Raw genomic sequence first — 27346 nt, forward strand, 5'->3', positions numbered from 1 at the left:
TATCGTTTACATATTTTTATATATAACTACAAAATGTATATCGTTTAATACTTTCGTTCTCTTTCCCATCCACTGCTTCACAAATGAACACGTGGTCATTTACACCTATGGTATATTTGATTGACAAAGCTACAAGTATTTAGTCTTATGAAGACTACATTGCTAAAATATCTGTCTACATCTTAAAGTAAACCAATCTAATTAGAATTTGATTCTTCAGCATGTTTTGTTTTACCAAATATTTGATCGATCATCCGCAGGGGCGGGTCCAGGTGAGGGCGTAATGGGCGTACGCCCCCTTTTTTTTCAAGAAAAAAAAAACCAAAACAACTATCGTAATCTGCTAAATATTGTATTGAATATGGCAATTTATCAGATTCATTCATTCATTAAACATGTCCTTTTATACTGATTTTTGTAACTGATCTGCATGTTTAACATCCAATTATCCAGAGATTCTAAAAGAGGAGGCCCGGCTCTGACTGTTATGGCTCAGTGATTTCCTATACAGTCAACTAAATTTTTCCGACTTAAAGTGGGGCTAGGCCACATGCCCCCGATGGATCCGAATATGGCAGATCCAAAAGAAAGTTGGGTGAATTGGTTGTGTTTAGTGATTTGAACCATCATTTGTTTGTCCTGGAAATCTTTTTGAAAGTTACTTGATCTGCTACTTATTATACAACTTAACAAAAACCAGACAGTACAATATTTCGTATTTGTATCGGTTGTAATTTAAAAAAAAGTTAAATACTGTCACCAAACGAATTGTGCATTCATTTTATTTTACTGTGGATGGTAATAAATTTGATCCATGCAATTTGAAAGACCGAAAAATTATCTGAAGGAATCAATATAATTGTAAAGTATGTTGTCTTAAACCAAAAGCTGGTCAAAATATCGTAATAAATCTTTTGCCCAAAAATGCCAATAATTTATTATATTTTAACAAAACTCGACAATAATGTGTATTGTACAATGTAATACTTGTATTTCAAACGCGGAACAATTCATCTGCGAAAAGAAGTCATGGACAGTACAAAATGAAATTTATGATGCGATTTGTCGGTAACAGACAAGTGCAAAATCGACCTCACTACAGTTACAGGTTTTGTGGAGAATAACGTTATCTAACATTTAATAAGTCAAATTTTAATTAGATTGGAGTAAACAGGCAGGAATGTCAAACAAAAATAAATGAAGTAAAAATCTATAGATATATGTATAATTATCACCATTGCACCAGAATTTGAGAAACATATTTTATCCCTGCATGTTAAAATCTTATCGTGGCTCAACTGAGAGCCAAAGTCCATCAGCTGGCCGTAAGTACATTTCCTTAGACAGGGCTGGTGGGTCCTGAAAAATAAGTAAAATTGATAATAGACCCTTTTTGCTAATTGTAGGATAGTCGACGAGCATGCGTGGAACATGCGCAGTATACATTCCGCAAGGAAAATGCTTTTGTTCTACACAAGCCCTACTTCGTGGAAGTGTAAATTGAACATGCTCATAAACTTACCACAAAAGAGTTTAGAATACATAGTCAAGAATGAGTTATTTTGACCTATTCTTTTTAGTGAAATTATTCATCTAATTCTTTATTCTTCACTAGATTCGGCCTCGTGCAGGTCCAGATGTCAAAAGAATACACCTGCAGCACGCTTAGCTTGTCGTAAAAGGCGAGGCTAGGCGTTCTGCACACAAAGCAACTGGGATGTGTGCCCCAGGTTGTGGAATGGGGTATACCCCTGGCGTGTTACATGCTGGGGTTGTCAGGCTATAATATGGCAAACCATAGTGGTGCACCGTGTTGGGAAAGATGCCACGTTCCTCGCACGTTAAAGAACCCTGCTGTGGTATTCCATAGGAGTAGGAACCTTTCGCTCCGCCACAGGAGGCTAAATTGCCCGACCCTACTCATCTCCCTTTTTCTAGTGGCAATCAAAGTTTGTCGGCCCTATTGTCCTTGTGTCCCATCCCTTGTTTCAGTTCATCATCATTCATGTTCATTATATCATCCATTTCATGTTCATCGCCTGAATATAGGTGAAATATTGCTGCTGGGGCGTTAAACCCCAACAATCAATCACTAGATCTGATATGACTTTGTTTATTTAAGTAACAAATACCAAAAATATACCAGACATTCACTGAACTTTATTTTGTTTAGTCAAAGACCTTTTTTGTGTTAACATAATAACTCGCAATTTAATTTCATTTTGATCCACTTCACACAATTCTCCCGACATTGTACCCCCCTTCACGGGTGACAGAAATGAGACATAACACTGTAGAAACTAAACACATAATGTAAATGTCGGTATATATATATATATATATACAACGTCTCAGAATGTGACGACTCTATTCGCTACACTGCTCCATCAGATCAAATTGACACAGGGAAGATATGTAAACGTATAGATAGGTCTGAAAACTTCCCAACGATGTTAGAACTGTCAAATTTGCGATGCAAATTTTTGGTCGTTCCCTCCGCGGGACTCGAACTTGTACCGCTGTGACATCTATGGCAACACCGCCTGCACTAAGTTCAGCGCCATAGACCACTCGGCCAGAAAAATATAGCTTTCGCTGGCCGGGTCATTCCTCCTCGTAGGATTAATCTAGGGCTGTAACTTAGTACACGATGTATGGTAGTACGGGACAGTTCATTTGGGTGTTATTATGTAGGATAGAGGATCAACTTAATGATGCATGTCACAACAAATCAATATTATACAACGTCTCAGAATGTGACGACTCTATTCGCTACACTGCTCCATCGGATCAAATTGATACATATATATATTAGGGCTATCGTTTTGTAAACAAATCACTTACATTTTTAACTTTACTGAGAGAAAATTTGAAATTTTTGAGCAATGAGATAATAGCCACTTTAACAGCGAGCTTAGCGTAGGTTTGTCCAAAACAATCCCTTGGTCCTGTTCCAAACGGTATATAACAGTAAGGATGCCTTTTAGATGTGTTCTCCTCGTTGAACCTACAAAAAAGAAGTTTATATTAGCAATATTTCTGTATTGTGTAAATAGTTAAATCGTCATATTTGTGATTAGTTCTAGTTGTCTTGTGTAATTTGTGGTAAATATTCATATATTATATAGTCAACGACTCATATGCTTAATAATCGTCCTAAAACATCTAAAACAAAAAAAATGTAATTTGATGTTTTAAACATATTTATGTAATTTATGTTGAGGTACTTCAAGAAAAAATAGATTATTAGTCCGAAACGTCTTCGAAATTTCATTTTTTCCGCTTTGTTTTATAACATGTAATTTATGGACTAAACATTATATGTAGTCATGTTTGAGAATACGATTACCAAAATGACTTGTTTTGGAAAAGTATATAAATATTATTAAGGGGAGCTGTGTTTCTCGGGTTTTCACCTTTCTGGGTCAAATTTTTCAGGTTCTGGAAAATATTCTTCGTTCATATGAAGTGCATATACCGCAAATGATACTTCAAGTCCTTTTGAAAATGTTGTTCCTTTAATAACTGTGTCTTTTTCTACCTCTCTTCCAAACCTGCAAGAAATGAATAATAAAAAAAAACAATAAAGAAAAACTGAATAAATCGTTTTTTTTTCGCAGTAACAACTAAGGGATCCAAAAGGCGAATTTTCTTTCAAGTTTTGGATATTGATAAAATATCATCAGGAAAGGAAAGTGACTTGCTTATTACAAATTCTAGATGAATGGAATCAGGTTGGCTAATATCCGCCTTCAAAGCTGCAATTTCTTTAAGATTAAAAGCAGGGATCGAAAAATAAAAAAAACGTACAAATTATGGCAACAATGGAAACTGATCGCAACACTGTATTCTATGCATTAGTAAAATGTCTGGATGTAGTGATTGAATTGTCAGGACTAAAAGCTAGCGATGATACTGGGAAAATTTAAATCTTAAATGATTACGGTGTATGTTGGTAAGCAATTGGTTTCAATAAACAACAGAAGTATATCGACTTCAACATCAATAATAGGTTCTATATCTTTGACGTTTTAATAGTTAAAGGAATATAAGTTCAGATGCAATTAGAATGAATGGAAATGTGCGTTTGTACATACCTTAAATAAGTCGGAAATAATCTCAAAGTTTCATTTAAAACCATTTCAAGATATTGCATTTCTTCTATAGCATTGTAGGAAATATTCTGAAACAGAAAATGATAATCTGGCTAGGAAAAGTCAGAACTGAATACTTGGCTATCATACCAGTGAATAATAGGATGACTTTACGACAGGATGCATTCATCCAAATACCGAAACTCTATATATCAAACCTGGCTGGTATAAATGATAAATAAAGCAAGATTGTTTTACAAACGTTCTTTTAGATTTCTCTATATATACAGTACGATTTGACTAAAATAGGAAAATATATTATGTGTATAATCAATGGAGAAATATCGCCGCCATTATAATATTTATGAATATAAACATTTTCACCAACAGAGCAGGTTCGTTACATTACCGCATTATCAGACAAGAATTTGATTTGTTCAAGTTTTTGTGCACTGGGCTTGTCATCTGACTTTTAACTAATATCTGCTTTTTTCTCTCATGTTTTAAAGATGTTTGTGTGTGGCTTCGTATTTACTTTAATTTGTTCTTCTTTTCATCTTTGTCTCAGAAATTTCATGGTGTGTGCACCATTTTAATTTTGGCTATCCGTGGTTTGTATTTAATACAGTTTGACTAAAAACAAACGCCAAACTGAAAATTCTAACAACATAAAGAAATACCAGAGAGTCATACTCCAAGTGAAATCAATGAACAAAACACTCTGACTATTGGGAATATAAAAAAAGAACCCTACAGCAACATAAGTATTTTAGTATACAGAAACATCATCCCAAACAAAACTAGAGGAGAACTTGTGTGCTTCAACAGAGAGGGTAGCTCCTGCTTAATGCAATGCATCAATCGTGCTTCTCGTGAAGATCAATATACTGGGTGAAAAAAAAAAGAAACCATCGATTACAGATAGCGGTCGGTAGTCAATATGGAATCTGACACAAACTTTGATTTTAAGTGGTCACTTACGCCCCTGTTATATAATCTCATTTCTTTGATTAGTTTTTCTTGACATTCCGTATTTTTAGCTAGACAGTATAACATGAAGATGACTGCACTGGCTGTTGTATCATATCCAGCCAGGAAGAAAAATAGAGAATTGGCCACTATCTCTTCATCTGACAGCCTGTAATCTAAAGCGAAGAAAATTTACATACTTAAACATGTATAAAGGTGTAAATCATCACATTTTGATAATCGTATGTATAATGGCATTTATGTAACTGAATAAATTGATAAATTTGTTTTGTCTCAGGTCACATTTTCTTACGTAAAACCTACCATTTAGAAAGTAGCACTCATGATCAGAATAAATGAAAAAGAGATGTAAGATTTTCCATATTGGTCATGAGTTAAAATTTCATTGAAATGAACTGAAAATTAACATTTTAAGGGCAGACAACTTCGTAAAGATCTCATTTTTCTTACATTCTTTAGAAATATTTTTAACTAAATCCAGTGATGCAGAGATCAAAGAGTAGAAGTCATCTTTGAGTGAAACTATATTTTCAGATCGGCGGGTTTTTTACTTGCATGTTTCTTATTTTCTTAATTTGCCCGATTCTTACAAACACTTCACACATAGATGGTATTTGACAAGAACTCTATGGTCTATGTATAGTTCTTCCTGTTTTTCAACAGGTTTAAGGACTTGGAATTGAAGATTGCGGAATTACGAGTCAAATAATTTGACTTTTTTCTTTTGTACACTCTATGTTAACCTATCATGCATAATTTTCATTTCCTCCTTTTTCTGATAAGTTTGTTCAAGTCTTGTAGTTACAAAACTGCAATGTCTGAATTTTTTCAATATGGTTGCTAAAATCAGCCGGGAAGCCAGAAACACATACTGGCAGTACAGTTCTTTCTTAAGTCCAAAGTAACGTGATTTCAAGTCCTAAATCGAGGTCATTTTAGATGGTCAAAGATCATTGGTCAATCGATTCTGTCAGCTTTTTCATTGGGTAATAAAGTACAAGAGAAACCTAGGTTCCCGAGAGGGTGATTTTATTGCGGTCTCATCGCTCATTGGTCGAAAGAGTTCACTCCAAAAATCGATGTAAACAAACATCAACCATTCTTTTCATAAATTTTACTGAAAATACCTGTTCCAAGTTATTAAATTATTAATATTTTGAATGATTTTCTGAGGCATATTAGACTGAAAAATTCGCACGGTATTTAAAGCGCCCCCAATCATAGTTATATTCCTATTAGTCAGTGCAGATTGGATCAAAGGAATTCGGGGCCACGGAGGTACTTTGCTGTTCGGTTGCTTTATCGTTTCAACGGCATGAATAAAAACCGTAATTTTAATTACTTATCGTGTACCAAAAAAGTAATCAATGATATTTGTAGCTTCCTGGATAATTCATATTTTTACTTACTCTTTATACATTAGGAACGGAAACTTATTTCTTATATTATTTTTGAAGAAATCCAACGTCATGTGTAGAGTTGGGAGGTGTTACGCGTCGATTAAATCATGAAACTTAATTGTCGTTCACAAATCGAGTGATGGGCATTTATGTGATTAAGGTGATGAAAAATTCATATAAAATATTAAATATCCACATGAGAAGAAATACAAATCTTATATAGGATGCAATTGTTTCAGGCTTTTGTGACCTACCTTCACGTCAGACGTCATAACTTAGATACGTTCGGAACGTTTCGGACTTATCGAATGAAAAAAATAGTTAACTCTAGAGAAGTGTTTCTAAAAATATGAAAGTTATTTTTGGATTCTTCATTAGATGGTTTGAGAAATTAAATATTTTTTATTGTAATTATCCTGTTAAAAAAAAGTCAAGACCATTTATTAATGAATGGAGAGTAGGGAATTTTCAACAACAAAATAGAATGTTAAGGGTTGTAGGCCTAGAATTTTTTTTTAAATTTACACCTTTTCAAGTTAATTGACCAGAGAAGAAATACAATAAGCAGAACATTTTACTGGTATGATTTCTCCATATTAATCTTAGACAAAGGAAACAAACACAATAATCAAGTAGGACAATTCTGTATTGTTATTTTGCAATTATACAACAATACAACGCTAGCAGGTTGTCTATGGTATGTAATAAATAATTAGCACACAATTAATTATCGTTCTATCTCCAACATTTATTTTGTATTTCATTTGTGTTTCCGAGGATAAGAAAATTATATACTGGCAAATCTAAATTAACAGGCTTAAGAATGGTACTATTTCAAAATACAAAAAATGTGGACACGGTTGTACTATTCCTTGATATTTTTAGTAATTGGGGAAATTTCCATCAAATTACAGCTGAGCATTAAAACTGTTATATGTCTTAGTAGGATTCAATCATTTATGCGGTATGCTGATACTAATTGGAAACTTAACCCTCTTTTTGCTATTGTTCATTTTACGTCCCAGATTGATCAAGCCGAATTTTACGAGTACGCTAAATTTCTGAATTGGTCCGTAGAATATAAAACTATGTAGTGTTTTTATACTTTAATCATCCATTGTAGACATTTTCGTTCGTGTTGTACAAAATGACATTGTATATTTCTTCATCACTTTTTTGAAAAGTTGGACGAAAACATCAAGTGCATAAATCATTTTAGCATATTTGTACAATGGAGGGATTAAGAAACTGCATGAAATTCTGGGATTGTTCATGACATCTCTGATAGGTTAAGTGGTTAAAAAGGATGGATCCGAAGTTGATTTTCTGAATCGGTCCATTTAAGGTGGTAGACCTAAGGTAAGGGACACAACTCTTACAAATCATTGGAACGTTTGTATTCACCAATTTACATCAATCTCATGTAAGCATCAAAGTAACTTCGACTGATTTCATTCTGTTTCAAAAGAAAGCTTGAACGGCTTTAGTGAAATTGAATATGATACAAACATATCACTGATTTCAAGAGTTACGTCCCTCACCCTAGGCCTACCTCCTTAATATAAGCCTAAAATCATAATTATGAAGCGTTAAGAGAACACATTTTTTCTATACATTAATCAGTGATAAAATTTACCATAAGACAGATTTCCAGTAGGTTTTGTTGTATTGTTTTGGCTATCAACAACAAGAGAATTGCGTCTACATTTGTTCATCAGAAAATACAAGAAATCAGAAAACTCCTAAAATCAAAACATAATCACTCATAGTTTGCAATATGCATAGTATAAATTGTTAGTTGTTTTGTTGCACATTATAAACTAATTTTCACAATTGGATGACATTTACACAAATATTTTTCTCGTGAAATTAATGTTAATCGAGCTTCACGTGAAATTCACGAGAACTTCACGTGAAATAAACGTGATTTTCACGTGAAATTAACTAAACACGACTTTCATGTGAGCAATTCACGCAAATTTCACGTGAAGGCTCGATTCACCTAAATTTCAGGCGAAGTGTGTCACAAATTTGTTCAATTGGCTTGAAAATCGTGTGAAATAATATTGCTTGTGTAACCTAACAGATCTATCCGATTCCTAATAAATAATATCTAAAATTATGAAAAATTGAAGACTTCACCAGTCATAAAAAGTTTCTATGAATTTTATTTCTTTCTTGTAACACTGGTACAAGTGTACATATATGATTTCATCCTTAACACCCTTTTGAGAAGTAGATGATTTTTTTTTTCAAAATGGTCGATTGCAGCCCTGGTATTTTTTGCATGTGCGAGGGGCAAGTTATTCTTACTTCAGAATCATGTCTTTGTTGCATCTTTGCCGTGACAAGACGTGTTAAAAACTCTCTCACATCTACAGGAATGGCATCATACCTCCGTGCTGCATAATATCTACTCATGGCTGGACAGACAGCTATAACAACAGTCATCAAAGGTAATATATTTGTACACCTATGATTTAAGCACAACTAATTATGTGTTTGAAGCGTAAAGCATATAATTTTGAAATGAAAACTTGTTAATCTTTAATAGAATATCTAATTCGTTTTTACTTTCTTCCTTTCTCTTCGTTTATGCTTTTTTTTTTTATATTTTTGCATTTGTTTTTGTTGTATCTAGTCCCGTTTCATACTAATTTGTGTCTTCATGGCTTTAACCTGTCTGTCTGATGTTACGCTCAATCGGCTTTTTCTTGTAAAAGACCTCACTTCGACAACTACTGTTCCAATACCCACATACCACAGCTAAGAACAGGTTTGATGACACCAACATTGCCAGCTACCCAGCCTTTTTTTATCATGGTGACTGTGCTGTCATTTTTATCATTGTAAGAGTCAACATTGTGACTAAATAAACTGTTGCATAAAGAATCCACAGAATACGACAAACAAAGTCTGAAATACGAAACAAAGTACTGATTTACGATATGTTTATACAAGTAAAAGAAGAAAACACCAAAATAGACATATGCCACACCCCGTGGGGTTGTTGTCTCTTTGACATATTCACCATATCCATTCTCCTTATACCCCAAAACTAAAAGATGCAGATAATTTAAAGGACGAGTTTTGAAATTACTAACAAGCGAATTTGAAATCAAAAAGCATTTCTTCACTTTATGCATGGGGTTTTGTTGCGTCTATATAATCAGTCTTACTAAATATCAATGTGACGATAGATATATACATATCATAATTTATTTTTGTTTACTTTTCTTAAAGAGATATGAGTGTGGTGAAAAAAAAGGCATAGCAGTCATACAACAAAGAAAAACAGAGGGACACAATCTTGGAAAAGAGACAGCTTAACCTGCTCGTCAAAAGGGCCAATGGTTGTGTGTAGTTATGATTAAATGTTATAATTCATTGTTCATTTAAGAAAGTATTTCAATCAGTGGCAGATCCAAGGGTGTGCAGAAGGTTGGCACCCATCTTTCCTTTTCTTGGAAAATATTGCATTTCCATGTGTAGAATTGACAATTTAAAGTGGCAAATAATGTTCTCTAGCACCCCCCTTTTTTCTGAGGAACCCCGGCTGGCACCCTTCCTTTTCAAAGTGTCTGGATCGGCCCCTGACAACGTAAGTACAACTAAAAAGGCTTGTATATATAATACATTGAGTATAGACAGTTATGACTGAAATATTTTTTTTGTGCCTTCAAAAGGGCAAAGTGACATATCAAAAAGAGAAGAATAATGCATTACCCCTCTTTTATGCTAGCTTAAACAATGTGTAGCTACTATCAATATTATCAATAATACCTTTTTAATGGTTTAACTGACATCAATAAAAATGAAAAAAACATGTCCCCAATGTCTTAATATTATGATAATCCCACCAAGGTACTATGTGTACAATGAATAATAATGGGATAATTAATTGGAAAGAGTGAATAACCAAAATATTATCACGAGTGCCGAAGAACGCCTAGATTTAAAGAGTGTGCGGAATTTGTTCCGTGCACGAGTCAAATGTCAAGCGTTCTCTGCAAGAGTGATAATATTTTGGTTATTCACGATAACCAATTGAATATCTTATTTATTATATAGATTTTCTTCATAATTTATCGATATTTTCAATATGAACTTTGAATTCTGTGATTGGTGGATTGATATCAAAGTTGTAGCGTTTTGGCAGGAGAAAGCACAAGAGTGAAATTACCGAATTTATTTCACAGTGAATTATCGAAATTTTATTACACAGGGAACATTCGATAAAACACTGCTATCTGTATAATAATTATATTGCTTTGCAATTATCATGTTACTTATACTTGTACAAAATCGGTACTTACTCTTGGAAATTGAAATCGTTTTCTTTTTTTAGAATTTCCTGAACATTGGACACAAGATAGTAGGCTGACTGTACCAGGTTATTGGTGATCTGAATACATAAAAACAAACAAAATTATTTTCAAGCCATTCAAGGTAACAACTATAGCTTCATCTACACGAGGACAAGTAAAACTTCAACACTCTAACAAAGCAATTGTCAAAACAAAATAAAACAGAAAAATTAGTTACACAAGCAATGATTCTTCTCAATGTGAAATCCGGGTAAATTGAGCATCTCCTGAAATTTACATGAAATTCACATGAAATGTTACTGTTACAGTAGGTGATTTTTACGTTTACGTTGTTTCCTACTTTGATTTCGACTTTTAACATTTGACTAAGGGCCTTTGGTTTTAATTGCAAGACCGTACTAACAAGGAAAAAAATTCAATGTTTTCAACATGCATGTCCTCCAAGCAGATGATGTTTTAAACTTTAACTTGCCTTCCAGAGCACCAGATTCACTCTGGGTTTCAAGTAGAGTTCTAATTGTGCGTTTTTCTGGGTACATACTAGTACATAATATATGTCCTTTTATCGCGCTGATTGTTTTTGTCCGTTTTTCTGTGTATACATTTCTGTGTTTTATTTGTTGTTCTTTGTATGTTGTCTGTTTGGCGTTCCATTAGTTGTTTTGTCCAAGGAATATCCCTCGTTTGTATCTCAATATCGATAAATATCCCAGATTACTATTAAGTAAGAATCATGCAAAATCTGAAAAATGTGATACACCCCAAAAAAGGCTACATATTTTTATTTTTGTAATTAAGTTGTTTTATGGGTCTATACTATAAAATGTGTAATTATTCATTCAAATCTGCCTGCTCTTAGGAGATAATCAACATTGAAAATCCAATAGATTCTATTGTATTTGGGTGTCATTTACAGAGTTATCTCCCTTAATTTTGAAATATACAGTGCATTTTATATAATTTTTATCTCCTAAGAACACGGGTTATATGAAAAACTGAATGTTTAGTGTTTACTATGGCAATTCAAATAAAATATCAAAAATAAAAATATGTAGGCTTTTAACCCATGAATCACATATTGCATGATTCTTAGTTGGAGTGCAACTTAATTATCACCATTCGATCTCGAAGTTGAGTGTTTTGACAGAATTTGCCCTCAATATTGTCACGCCTTCAACCGGCCCTATATTTCCTATAAAATCCCTATATATAATTTTAGCAATGTCTTTAATCCCTATATTTTTGTTTAAAATAGTTCTATTCCCTATATTATCCCTATATATTGAAATTAATTGGTGGAAAATTTTAAAATGTTGGATTTTTCTCGCCTCGATTGAATAGTAAATCATGTTTATTCACATCTAAAAGTCAAGTCTACAAATAGAAGACAATTATAGCTTTATTTTTTCTCAGAATCAGATTTTTAAAATCATTTCATGTAATACACAATACTCAAGTCTTTGTGGTGGATTACAACAAAATGGTACCAAGACAGGTTTGGCAGTTTGCAGATCTATGGTTCCTGAAGACTTCAAGATTTTGCAAAACTACCTTGGTTTCTCAGTTGGTGTAGTGCAGTCATTTACAAGACACGATTTATGTGTGTACGCGTGATATGATGTCCATTGGTGAGTGCTTCATTATAATTAGATGAACGTAATGAATAGGTATGTATTTCTAAATTTAGTACAAAATTTAGAAAAAAAAATTCCTTCATTTCATCAGATTAGCCCTATAATGACCTATTTTTCAAGAAATCTAGCCCTATTAAAAGCCCTGTTTTTAACCAAAACCCACTTGAAGGCCTGTATAGTTCACCTATAGTATATTTTATTGGACTTATAATCTTAAAATAACGCTATCGGAGTGGTGCACCTTATTTACGTATCAACTGCCCGGATTTAACGTATATTGAAGATTTTCACCTGCATGCACTACAATCTATAATAATTTAACGTGACGGTATATATTTTTTACTTAAAAATCCGTTCATACTTTCAAAATATTATATCTCAGCATTTGTTTCACAAAAGCAAAGCCCATCCGTTGTTTTTCATATCAAATTTCGCGAAATTCAACCTGGAATTCAGACTAGCAAACACGTTCCGTCTTAGAACTTAAGAAATTCTCGGTAGCAAGCCAGGCAATTATCTATTGTTTCGGAAAACAAATCACAAGTAAGAGTAACTCATACTACAAAATTATGAATACCAATATCTTTGAGGTTAAAGTTCGTTCGTAACAAAGCCTCAAGATCATACGAAAACATACAATAGTGACAATATTTGTCTACCGATGCTTGAACGATAACCTACATGCGAATCTTTTGAAACAACAAAGGTTCATCAAATTTAATAATGCATGGATAGATGAAAATAATAAAAAACATCTTTAAAGGTTTGAAGGCACGCGATGTCAATATTACGGACAAGGAAGAGAACACCTAGTATCAAAATTATCTCACTAGAATTAAATATACTAGACATGGTACTATAGGTGTAGCACGCGAAGTCATGATTAATTTATCGCAAAAGAAAGAGAAGCGACACATAAAATGAGGTGTTCTCATTTAAATCTATAGATAATCTTACGAAAATATAAATTTAGAAAAAAATCTACGCAAAACAAACTAAACATCAAACAACTACAAAACCAATCGTGCAGGCTAGTTTAAAGACAATAAAATGTTTCTTTTATCTTACCTAAAATGTGCGATATGACCCCCCTTTTCTCCAGTATAGTATAGAATTGGAACAAAAACAGCCAAATCTCGCTTTGAGTTTATCCTATAACTTATTTTCAGAAGTAGGTCTGGAACGTCAGATGGTTAAAAAAGTGGGAACAACTCATTTTCATGAGCGGTTTGGTTTCTCAAACTAATTGAGTGGTCTATTCTTTTGGCAGTAATGAGTGGCTATTCATTATATATAGATATTATCATTATTCTCAAATCGCTTAAGTTGGTCCAAAAAATCAGTACCTGGTACAAGAAATCATACAAACAAATAACCCCATAAAAACTACCAAAACACGACCGATATCTTAGTTTGTACTGTAGGAACAATCTACTGTCAGGTCGTTGTAACAGACAATGTAATCATTTTCATGAGCTATACCTACAATTTATTTTGTTCAAAATCTAAGTAGCAGTCTTTCTAAAAATCAGACAGAATGTGATTCGCGCATGCCAAAAACCCACCGAATTCAGTTTTATTTCTTGTTCAGAAACAGTTACTGATCACATGACCAGTCTCAGTTTTTCATTTGTTTGTTGCGCTTACGAGACAAAAATGATATATGTTGTATATGATATTGGCCCTTTGCAGAAGTTATCATTCTTGATTTGATTTCATTTGTTTGATTTTAGTGGGAGATGAATGTATGATTTTCTAAAAGGTGCAGATCTGAATGCAGAAATGATTATCGTTATGTGTAAGTATATAGCATATGTAGACTAAAAAAGCCTTATTTGTTTGGTGAGTTTTTCTACACCTTAAATCACTTTACCACTGGCAGTGTCAGAATTTTATGTGGACAGGTACTTAAATCCGACAATACATAGGTATACCTGTTTTTTCTATATAAAAAAGCTCAATTAATAAAATAACTATGATTCTTATAAACATATCGTCAGCATAGTTCCTAAAGGGTATAGTCGGACGCAAATTACATTCCTGCATAGTTATGCTTTTGAGAATGCCTATTAAGGAGGTAGACCTAGAATAAGGGACACAACTATTACAAGTCATTGGAATGTTTGTATTTACCATTTTACAGCAATCTAATGTAAGCATTAAAGTAACTTGGACTGATTTCATTCTGTTTCAAAGGAAAGCTCGAAAGGCTTTGGAGAAATTAAATATGTTACAAACATATCACTGATTTAAAGAGTTATGTCCCTTATCTCAGGTCTACCTCCTTAAATCGTAATATTTTAATAGACAGAAATCGACAATTAAAACAAGGTGTATAAATGTAGCAAACTACATGAAAATAAAAAAAAATCAAGGCGCGAAAAAGTGTGGGGGGGATCGCAGTTATAAAATGAGTGCACTGTAAAAAAGTACTATATATATTTGGGTCGCAAAATTATTGATAATTATGATATATGGAAACCCCAAAGTCATTTAGATACATAATCAAAATAGCAACCGCAAAGTGGCTTGTCCAATTATCGTTCCCTGAAATTTTCTTAAGAATCCATCATGGAATATGAAATGTGTGGCGGGCAAACGTAAGGACGGACATTCAGTTGATCATTTGATAGCATCCCGCGGATGTAATGAATAATTCAAAAGCTTTAGTTTGTCAAAAAGTATTGCATTTTGTTATCCCAGAGCGCGGGATGTACAGTAGTACATATGTGACTCTATCGTCTGTTCGTCCGTCCTCAGTTTATTTGTGAACACAAGCATTAATACAATATGTACAGCGAAGGGAAGCCACGTACGTGCGTGTCATGTTTCAAACTAAAACATAATTGACAAAAATACAATGTGATGTGTAAAATAGTACCTTAGTCAAGTATATAGGTTTGAATATCTCTGATATGTGTTCTCTTAGAAATTTCCATTGGTTGTTTTTCGATAAGGCAACCGTTCTTCTAAGAAGAGGTCCCAGATCCAAGCTGGTCTGAAAAGATACGCCAACGGTAAGTATATTAACAACAATGTTACATTGAGTGAAGGTTTTAGATGTAATTTATTTTTTTAAACACTGTGGGAAAAATGGATGTTATATATTGCAAGGTTTAAACCTCAACTTAATAGAATTTTATCATTTACACAAAACAGTAATATAGGATTTCTATCGATACTGAAAGAATTATTTAAGTATATTTATTAGATCAAATATAATTAAAATATAATATATTTTATATACATGGTATCGCTCTGACGCTGTATTCGGAATACAAGATTCTTAGGATATGACTAAAGTTGTTGTTTTTCACTGGAAATAAAATTTCGGGATTCCAGTACAATTATACACGTTCTGGTTATATTACAGTATCTCTTTTTACCTGATTTCCGTGGCAAAATTATGATGTATTACGCTTTTGAATGACAAGAAAACAATATACAATAGTCTTGTAAATTGAACTTTGACTCCGCTTATCATGGATACTTAGGGAACAATTAAAAACTTCTGGGAAGCCTATAACAAATACCAGTAAGGATAATGTCTCTGATAATGAACAGGAAAAGATTATGTCCCTATCTGCCATTATGATTCAATTTTAAAATATTTGTTTTCAAAGATTAATCTAGTTGATCAGGATGTATGTATGTCTATCTCTAACAGACAGCAATAGAATACCTTCCGGTTTGGAAATTTCGCGAACTCCGTTACACATATGGACTTCACAATATCCGGGTCGGCAACCAATATAACTGGTTTGTGTCCGTGATATATTCTATAAATAGAATCAGAGAGAGAAAAAAAAAACGTTAGTGTGATGAGATATTCTTAACTCCATAAATGTTTTGAAGGAAAAAAAGAGTTTTTGTGTCTGCACCAGATAAAGAAAGCGGTCATTCATTATTTATACATGTATCTCTAGTATTTCCAAAAGTAATTAGTGTTTATATTAGGACAAAGTGAGTTCATTCATTTCTGGTCAAATACTGCTTTTCCATTATACACATATTGTCCGCAGTAGAGGGTGATACGCCGAAGTAACACACGAGGTAAATATATTTTCTGAGTGTGTAACTCAAGTTTACCACATTCTGCTACAAGCAATATATGTTATATCATACTGAATACCATTTTTAATACATCACACTTTTATGTACATGTACATAACCTTTAACCTTTAAGAAACTCAATCGTAGTTGTTACAATAACTCAGATAAAGTCAATGTGTAACTGGAATGAACATTACAAGTACTAGTATTTTATTATTTAAATAAATCAAAAGCAAAGTAACAAAAATGAACACTTTCACTATACACCTTGAATAAAAATGAAAAGGGTGCATATACGGACAAGGAAAGGCATTTCTGGTCAAGAAGTAGATACATCGTGCTGAGAGTGACATATGAGGGTAATATATCGTGGTGATATATCGTAACAACCAACTATTTTTAGGGGCAGAGCTAGAAAGAAATAGACCAAAATAACACATAAAGCTTTTCCATTAGAAATTTGTGATTTTTGTATAAAATATAATATTTTGCATTGTCTTGTTCGTTTGTCAATTCTATCATTCTGATCCTGCAGTGGGGCTTTAGGGGGGGGGGGGGTGTTGTGGGTTTTTATTTTTTTTATTTTGTGCAACACATGCAGCATAATATGTCTGCATTCCTTTGAAAAAAAATTTTAACATTTAACTTTGACGCGTTAAATTGGCAAGAATCCTGGACTTTCTGACCTACAACTTCCACCCGTTAGGAGACAAAATATATGTATATGTATTTATGATAAATGTAGCTTACCCTACTACTTTCCCATATTGTTTAACCAGTTCAAGATCAGTCTGGGCAACACCCTGAAAGTGATCAAATAGAATATCTCAATTTACCCATGAATTAAATATTGCAAATAAAAGTAAGAACAAGGAATATGATATCCATTACCCGGAGACAGTCTAGACAAAGAAAACAGATACAACACAAAAAATAACACACATTAATTAAATATATACACACACAAAATGAAGAAAAAGTGAGCAATCATGCCACACATTCAAACAGCATTTGGGCATTGATACTAGTCTACGCTTATCGATTCTGAGTAATATTGTGTATATCGAATACGAATGCCAGTTCCTTTTCACCTTGTTTATGCAACTTGTTCAACTGATAGTTTTTACACAAAGATAAACTTCCCGAATAAAATTACTCAAGAATAGATCACGCAGCTCATGTATCTGTATGCATGTACAGGTATAATATATCGTTAAAGATGTTCAGGCTTGTTCTATATCAGATATTTTTATCAGATTACTAAGCAAGACGATTACGTGTATGGATTGAATTTGTCGGCATCGCTTCGTTTATCCTTCCACTGGAGAATATTACAATGATAACGGGACAATGAATTCAAAAGCGACCTTGACCACTTGGTCTTTCTGCATTACCTGTATCAGGTGCACAAGGTCGGACACATGATATGGTTACATTGTATTTCCGGGTACCTCACATCTTTCTTTTTTTCTGGGAATATTTGTGGAATACCCTATTTTACATAGAAAACACTCCAAATTCACAACAGAGCTATGGATACTACCTGAGAAGAACTAGCCTAAGGTCTATGTCAAAATTTTGTTTTAACGTTCATTGCTGTTTTAAAAGTCCTCGACTACTTTTACGAGTATTAATTATTTATTTTACGGCCTTTATTCGACTTTCTTAAGAATGGGAACAATTAAAATGTGTTGTCAAAAATGATAGTCCCGAAATTAAATCATTTGTAGACTGTCGCTTTCAAAAAAGTTCCTTAAATTTGGTGTACTCCAATAAAAATTTTTTTTGTCATATATTAGTTTTTTCTGGTCAAATAAAACCTATTTAATCCGAATCATTTACGGAGGGGGTGGTGGTGGTGGGTCAGTTTGTAGGATTCTATTTGCTTTATGTTTTTTAAACCATACGGTTTCGTTTTAAAGGACAAGTAAATTTTGTTCCCTTCTCCAATATACATGTACAGGTCCGATCATAGGGGCTTTCTCCCACTATAAATATGCAGCCCCACTAGTATATACATAACCTGCAATTGCTTCCATTATCAAACATGCAGCTCCACTAGTGTATATAACCTACGACTGTAGGTTATATATGCTAGTGGGGCTGCATATTTGGAGTTGGAGCAAGTCCCTGTGGTCCGACTTGAATCAGGAACTTAGCTGGTTCTTTTGGAATGGTGAAACGAGGATACTTACCCTGCCGATGAACCAGAGCATTACTCCAAGTTTTAGATGGGTATAGTGTGTTATTTAATGTTTTTTTCGGTTCCTCAGTGTTGTTCTTGTTTCTCACCTGTTTTATATTTACTTTGGTTTTCTGCTCTTCATGTACATGTAAGTTTATTGATTATGTTTCGGATTATTGATTTTGTCTTTGATGTTTGATCATGATTCCAATATGAAAATTGCTGTCCTTGTATTCAAATAGGTATTACTATATTTGTGCAATAAATCAGTCCAGTATAGCCCTTTATAAAAGTTATTGTCTCACCTTCGATTTATATTCTGGAAATATTCCAAATAAACGCTTCGGATCTGGTCCACTGATGCCAATTCTTCTAAAGAAACCATGAGCATTTTTTGTATATCTGAAATCACCATAACAGACTATACAGTTTGAATCGATTTAAATACAATATTAGTAAAGGGATGGTTTAGTTTTAAGTCACCCTCTTGAACTACCTACAATCATTCGTCGTAGCAGGACTTGTGTCAGGAACTACCAACCCTTTCAGAGCATTTGGATACATCCACGGGTTTTGCTTCATGTCATTGATTTCTGTGGGTACATTATTGTTTCTTTTCTGTAGTATGTGACTTTCTTCGACTGTCTTCTTTTTTTATGTCTTTCGTTTGACAATTCGTTATGTCTAACTGGTCAGTTAAGTACTATTGATAACATTTTCTAACAGCATCGATCACGTTGCGCCTGACAGCCCCGTCCAAGTTGCGCATCTCATGAACAGTGGGACCCTATGCCGATGAAACCAAATTTATTCTCCAGTTTTCTAGCGGATCTAGAAACATCATGTTGTATATGAAGAAGACGTATAACTGTTTAACCAAAATCATCAATGTTTTGAAGCTAAAATGGAGATATTTTTTTTTTCACAAAACAGCTAGGAACGCACCAAGAAAATGTTTCAAAGGGTAGGTATCTAATCTCGAAATTTAAATTTATAAAATAGTGATCTAAGGTATCATCTGTTGCCACGAATTTTGCACAAAGCCCTTAAAAGTAAGGGAGTCAAAACTATACCCCCGACCGGATCCATGTGCGTAATTTTAATATTTATTTTATAATTCATTTTTTTTCATCACATTATTAAATGTGGACCCAAATGATGATGTGGCAACGTGAATAACAGCACTCCTTGTGGTGTCCCAATTTAAAAACGGAAACAGCAAGAAGTACCTAATCATCTACCGTACTTCATTGATATTCATTTCATACAATTTGTCACCCCATGCAAATCCATAAATCCTTCTCATGTGAGAATTTTTCTTGTTTAATTTACATGTGTATTGTTGTTCAGTGAATAGAATCTGAAAGGGTTACACCGCAAAAATTCTGCATGTTACAGTGAAACCTGCCTCAACCGAACTCTGGATAAACTGGAAACCAGTGTAATCTAAACATCTTTTGAAGTAATTTCATATCATTTTCAATGAGTTTTGAACCTGCGTAAACCGATTAAATGTCTAAACCGAACAAAAATGCCTGTCTGAATTTGGGCCGGTTGAAATAGGTTTCACTGTTTTGAATTTTTGTCATTAATGAAAGATGGTTGAGATTTTTAAACTCCTATCTTGAGGTTAAATTATGACTTTAATTCAATCGTTGTTTTTCATTTTTACGAACCATGCGTGAAATTATAAATTTTGAATTTAATATCCATAGGATAATATTAAAAGGAACATCTATCAGTTTACAAGTGACAAAGATTTGATAACCTTCTTCTTTTAAAAAAGATTGGTTCAGATTAAGAACTTTAACGAGTCTTTTAAAGCGTGCTATGTCATAGGCTTTGTTTTGTTGAGTTCAACGGCCATGTTTCCGGAATGGGAGAAATAACATTACGTATGTTATTAGGTAGCAGTCGTTTTAAAAATTAGACAGGATGGGATACATGTAGGCCTAAAATCCGTCGAATTTACTTTTATTTCTAAGTTAGAGAAAACTATACAGATCATATAATCAGTCTTAGTTTTTTTCATTTTGTTGTTGCACTTAAAATTTTGAGACAAAAGTTACACAGATTACGTATAAAATTGGCACTTTGAAATCAAATTGTGGATTTGGTGTAATTTGGTTGATTTTACTTCGAGATGGAAGCTAGTATGGCTTCCTAAAAATACAGATCTGTTTATATAGAGGATTATTGTTACGTAAAAATATTGCATACGAAGATGTATGTTCGGTGAGTTTTCTACAATTTGCATAGAGACAAAAGTGTGTTTAAAATGGAAGATGGGTTATGAATCCTGCCGAAAACGCCTATAAAACCCGCAAAATGAATACCATTCCATCAACCACTATCTTATGTCGAAAACTTACAAAAAGTACCACTCATAAAATATTTCAAATTTCGGTAAGCTGTACACGTGTACCAAGGAGTGACCTTAGATATCATCGACACGTCCCTACATCTTTTAAATTACTAACTTCGAAGCGGAGTAATATTTTGATATTCTGAAAATGTTTGCGACTCTATACAGAAGGGAGCACTTTTATACAAAGCAAAGAATCGTGTTCGGTCTATATACTACACAATTAAAGACATTAAGCTTAGCATAGCTGTTATAATGTTGTTAGCCATCTTGTTATGCCACTTTACTGAGGTTTTTAAATGGATATAGGTCATTATATCATGAAGTACTGTTTTAAAGCACCATGTCAATAACTGAGCAGATTCGACGTCAACAATTTACTATTTACAATGATCTGATCTATAAAAACACAAAGATTAACCGCGATACTCACAAAATCTGGTTGTTGTTAAAGGATCTCTTTGAATACCTATGGCCAAGTACCTTTTCAAACTTTGTGTAAACAAAGATTTAAGGACTAATTATCACAATGAAATGTACCTCTTTCGGAATATGTCGAAAATAATATTGATATTTACTATTTAACTGGTTATACATGAGAATTACAGTACCATTCAAAGCCGGTAGAGATGGCACCGTTCGTCGACAAAGAACAACGCTAATTATTTACACTGAAGAGTAATCAAGGGAACCAAGGTTATAGCGGTAACCAAAAGAATGTAATCCAGGGACAAAGACCCGACATGGGAAACAGACATACACAACAAAGAAAATAGAGTAACTAAAATCATACATACAAAGTAACAAAAGCAAATGAACAACTCGGACTCCACTAAAAACTGGAAGCATGGACCAGGTGCACCGGTAGAGTAAGCGTCCTCTGCTTTTCTAGAAACACCCGCCGAGTTGCTCATAAAAAGTCAAGTCCGGGTAGACAAACGAGGAAAGGAAAACTATGACCCGTTGAATAAATAAGTTTTTATGGTACAGATGGATACACCATAACGATCCACGAGTTTATGATGACGACCATAAAACTTCTGTAGTGATGACTTCAATCTTATAGCAACATAACCCTGTTCCAGAAGCCTATTTGTTAGAGTTCTAGCGCGATACAAAAAGTATGCGTAGTTTCGGCAAGCTCTGGCATAACGTACGAGTTGTGATATGAACACTCCATACGCAGATGCTGAAGGGATGTTGCCACAGATGAAAGGAAAGTTGACAAATCTGAATGAAAAGTCATCACGTTTGTCGTAAAGTTTGGTCAATAGTTTTCCTTTACCATCGATTTCTAAGTGTAGGTCAAGATATGAGACTGACTTCACAGTGTCTGTAGTATTCTTAAATCAATTTCTTTGGGGTAGATGCGATGTATCAAATCCCCGAAATTAGGATTGTTTAGAGATAATACGCCATCTATATAGCGGAAACTGAGATTAAAGGATCTAGCCAAACGATATTCTTGATTTCTGATCAGATCAGCTATAAAGTCAGCCTCATAAGAGTGAAGGAATACGTCAGCAAGTAAAGGAGCACACTTCGTTCCCATTGGAATGCCGACCGTTTGTTGAAAAACACGTCCACCACACTGGACAAATATGTCGATTAAAAATTCCAGCACTTTCTTCTCATATGTATATTTGGAAGATGATTTGGAATTATTTCTTACAAAGTATGAGGAATCTCTACCAAGAACTATACATTTGTATCTAGGTGTACCATCTTTTTTTTTTGAAAAACAACGATGTATAATGTTTTTAACTGAGTACGGGAAATATAAGTATACAGTGTTAAAAAATCATAGGTTTTAATCTATTATATTCAGATAATAGTCTTGCACTGATCTTTCGAATTTTTCAGGATCCACATTGAATTAATACCACACGTGTTGTGATAGAACTGCAGACCCTCTTTGACAGTTTTGAGTATAGAAGTTAAAAGTTTTGAAAGAGGTTTGGTGGTACATTTTGCAGATCCAGCTATGAAACGTTGTTTGTATGGATTCTTGTGGAGTTTAGGAATCCAGTACATAGACGGTAAGTCACAATCATCGTCCTTGGTAGAGAGACCAATACACGAAGGTGGCCGTGCAGGTCCGGGTGTTAAAAGAATAGGCTTGCAGTAGCACTAGGCTTGTCGTAAAAGGCGACTAAATAGTACTCAGAACCTTAGCCGGGGACTAGGGCGTTCTGCCCACAGAGCAACTGGGTTGTGTGCCCCAGGTGGTGGAATGGGGTACCCCTGGTATGTTACATGCTGGGGTTGTCATGCTATAATACAGAAAACCTGACCGCAAACCATAGTGGTGCACCGTGTTGGGAAAGATGCCACGTTCCTCGCACGTTAACAAAACCTACTGTGGTATTCTCCCGGAGTAGGAACCATAGGGCTCGCCACAGGAGGCTAAATTGCCCGACCGTACCTACCTCTCCCTATTTCCAGTGGCAATCAAAATTTGTCGACCCCATTGTCCTTGTGTCCCATCCCTTTTTCATTTCATCATCATTTCATGTTCATTTTATCATCAATTTCATGTTCATCGTCTGAATTTAGCTGAAATATTGCTGCTCGGACGTTAAACCCCAACAAACAAACAAATACACAAATACACAAAGGTAAACGACAAGAAAGACAACCTTATAGTTCATTTATGAAATTTAACAAAAAATTATTGGGAAGAAATTAAAAACAAACACAAAAACAAAAACAAAATCAAGACTTCTAGATATCCTTTTCTGATCACTCGATGTTTGAGATTGCAGCATTGCAAGTTTTTTTAGCGTTCAAAGTACACCTTTTATTACATGTAATTCCTTAGAATTGAATATCTTTCGTTGTAAACTAATTTGTTAAGATTTGACCTAATGTCTATGGAAAGAACATAAGAAGTGATTATGTCACAACTCGCAATTTTGTTATGGAAAATCTACTTTCGATGCCTATTCAGATTTGATGACCAATATGACCCAAAGATTTCTTATTTTATGTCTGGCCAATTAAAGGAGGAGGTAAAAGGAAAGTACGTAGAACTTCAATGGTGTGCACATAAGTTCATGTAGATATACATTTTCAAATGGATAAGTCTTCGATAGACATATGTGCCTGACATGCTACTAGTTTTGCCAAATTATTATTATCACTTGTAATTTAGCATACTAAATTATATCATTTTGTTTACTGTGAATGCAGTCTTCCTGGTTTATCTAGCCCACATATCTGGCCTTTACATGTCATATCAAAATATTACTTGTACTACAAATAATATCAACACTTTTAAAAATATTATATTTATTTGATATTCATTTATATCTGTAATATTGTCAACCACAAGAATAACAAATAGAGGTGATTGCGTAATACGTTGTTTGTTTGGCCTTGTAGGGGGGGGCAAAAACCGTACAGTGCAAGACTTGCATTTTCCTTGTTTGTTTGGCCTTGTAGGGGCAAAAACCGTAAAGTGCAAGACTTGTATTTTCCTTACAACGCAGTTTTCCATGTCTATAAAATAAAGATAGCGGACTGCAGTTAGAGGAGCAAACTGAAATACAGGGATTAATTTACGATAACAAAGCGTTTTGAAGATGCTGATTAAAATAATGTACAAAGCCAGTTTTGGGAAGATAGGATTCCACGAATTGTGTTCACTCACACTTTGCCAATATTTTGTTTAGCTAACATTTTGGTTAATCTGTCACATGTGGAAAACAACATATACAATTTTAGCACTAAAGTGTGACACCTGTTACATATAAATCGTGTTACTGGAAGTGACACCTATAATAATTAATCGTTGCAGGTCATAACTAGTCAAGTCCCCGTACACTAAATACCCCTCCTTGGCATTGAGACAACTTATGAAACTTTTTTGTTGGTGTCCCAGGAGTCGACCCTAATAACAGATTACATGTAAAATTCATAATACACTTTTTTTCGAATGCGATCAATTTCAGGAGATTGTACATTTAGTTACATGTAACTACGTATTAATTTTCGCTGTTGTCAATTTTCGCGGATTTTGTCAAGTGACCATATTTTTGAGAATTAATTTTCGTGGTTTAAAATAATGATAAGTGTCACAAAGTGTTCATAAGATCAATTTCATGGGTACTTTTGCGCTTTTCAGTCCACCACCAAAATAGCGAAAATTAGTACACCGCGAAAATTATTACATTTACGGCAAGCTTTTTTTTTTATATCTGCCGAGTCTGGTCAAAGGAATTGCCGGCGAAACATGAGTGATTAAGCAACATCCATTTTTATTCTGGAGGTAAATTTCATCAGTAACCAAAATCAATATTTTCATTTGAAAATCTGCCTTGTTAAGTAATGGGGAAATAAAGAATCATTATCAACGACGAGTAAAATTGTTTTGTGTTACCTTATACTTAGAATTCCTTATATCAATTCTACAGTTATTTCGGAGTCAAATAGTTAAGTAATCGGCACAAGCTGTAACTAACGCGTGATTCACGAATATTTTGATAGTTTCGTTCTCTGTGAACTCTTAATTTCATATTATGTAAGTTACCACTCATGTGAAAGGTGTATATTTTAACCACATAAAACTTAAGATTTTGTCGCTTTTAAAAACATTCAACGTTAATTGTATAACCTTAAAAAAACATGAACTATTGTAAATAAAGGTATAATTTATAATTGCTCTGCACAAATTGGTAAAAGATATTTTTCTCTACTTACACAAATATTATGGACAAGGTGATCACAGAAGCGAGTACTCCAGCAGTATATACATCCATGTTCGAATCAGAAGCGTTTGGATGGTATAAGTTTTGTAAAGATTTAAATATTAAGTTATCTGTATACCCGACACACCTGATTGACTCCGTGAGGGGATATTCTATACCACATTATGATGTATTTTCACAAATAGTTAGAAAACATAATAGGTAATGAATTGGCTTGTGGTAGGGGTCAAGAAGCAGGGTTAAGAAGTTGTAAACTATTGCATATGTATATTTAACACTTAATTGAACCATACTTAGTTACATGTATTACACGTATCTGATTAATTGTAGTACCGAACTACATTCATAAATGAAGTTACGAAATCATCCGACTACAACAAATCTTGGCATTACGATTGCATATTGCTTGTCTTAAGCTTCCGTACAAAATCCAATATCTTTTAAACCAAATAGTATTCTTTTTTCTCGAAAGGATCGGATCCAGATGCGGGACGCTAACATAACTAATAAACGAGGTACAATATAATTTTTAATTAGAAGGGGGTATTTTGAAGATCAAGATTTCCATATTAGGAATGTTTTGTTTGTGTGTTTTTTGTGTGTTTTTGTTTTTTGTTTTTTTAATTTTTGTTTTGTTTTGTTTTTTGTTTTTTGTTTTTTTTTGGGGGGGGGGGTAATGAAAGATATAGATTTCATGCAAAATATACATTTTTCCAAAACGTTAGGAGGTGAGCATACCCTCTACTTTTCCAAATATGTCACCGCTATTAGGTGAACTTTAAATTTTTTGATGGATTGTTTAAATGAAACTTTCTCTCGTTAGTTAATCATGAGACGACGGATGTAGCTAGCCTTGTTTTGACTCTAGTTCATGTATATACTCTTATAGACTGTACATGTATCACCCCGTTAATGGAAGCAGAAATTTTAATAAAGCCTAGCGTTGGACAATGTGTAGGTGGTGTTGCCATAGATTTCGGAGCAGGGATTTAAGTAGGTAGACCTATGGTAATGGACACAACTCTCACAAATCATTGGAACGTTTGCTTTCAGCAATTAACATCAATCTCATGTAAGCATCACAGTAACTTGGACTGAGTTCATTCTATTTCAAAGGGAAGCTTGAAAGGCTTTGGTGAAATTGAATATATGTTACAAACATATCACTGATTCCTAAAGTTATGTCCCTTACCCTAGGTCTACCTAGGGTACGCACGGATGGAACTTAAGGCCTGATTTACTCTATGTATATTCATCTTTGCAGAAACATTTCGCGTTGATCATAGCATGCTACATATCTATGTGGTGATTTACTGGCAGTGAGATGGTAGAGTTTCCCGAAGCCTCTTAGAATACATTATGTATTGAAATAAAAGTTGAAATTGCAAACACCAATAATTGTAAAATTAATTCAGAAAAGACTTAAATACTTACTTGTAAATCGCTAAACAACAAATCATAATGATGGAAAGTAAAACAGCAGTCAATTCCATGTCAACACAGAGAGAATTAAATCTCAGAAAGATGCAACCATTTTAAATAGCCGAGTCCTTTGATAAGTCGTGACTTTTATATTTCGACGAACGCT

At 33.8% G+C, this 27346-nt stretch overlaps 1 protein-coding gene across 2 annotated transcripts; it reads right to left on the reverse strand.

The window, feature by feature from the left end:
- On the reverse strand, positions 1-27346 carry LOC148610639 (cytochrome P450 3A17-like). 2 transcript variants are annotated; one of them, XM_088595867.1, is made up of 14 exons: positions 27193-27346; positions 18990-19086; positions 17250-17302; positions 16129-16225; positions 15328-15444; positions 10801-10889; positions 9246-9400; positions 8798-8919; positions 8121-8226; positions 5076-5239; positions 4098-4183; positions 3417-3554; positions 2845-3007; positions 1-1359 (listed from the first exon to the last, which is right to left on the reverse strand). In XM_088595867.1, exons 1-14 carry the CDS (start codon positions 27249-27251, stop codon positions 1285-1287), a joined length of 1521 nt encoding a protein of 506 aa, XP_088451993.1. In that variant the 5' UTR covers positions 27252-27346; the 3' UTR covers positions 1-1284. The 2 variants fall into 2 exon arrangements, with proteins under 2 accessions (XP_088451993.1, XP_088451992.1); XM_088595866.1 differs by lacking the exon at positions 27193-27346 and adding an exon at positions 25751-25896.

Source organism: Perna viridis, chromosome 8 (genome assembly GCF_037379345.1).
Source record: "Perna viridis isolate PV_CMFRI_1.1 ecotype Kerala chromosome 8, ASM3737934v1, whole genome shotgun sequence".
Lineage (NCBI taxonomy): Eukaryota > Metazoa > Mollusca > Bivalvia > Mytilida > Mytilidae > Perna > Perna viridis.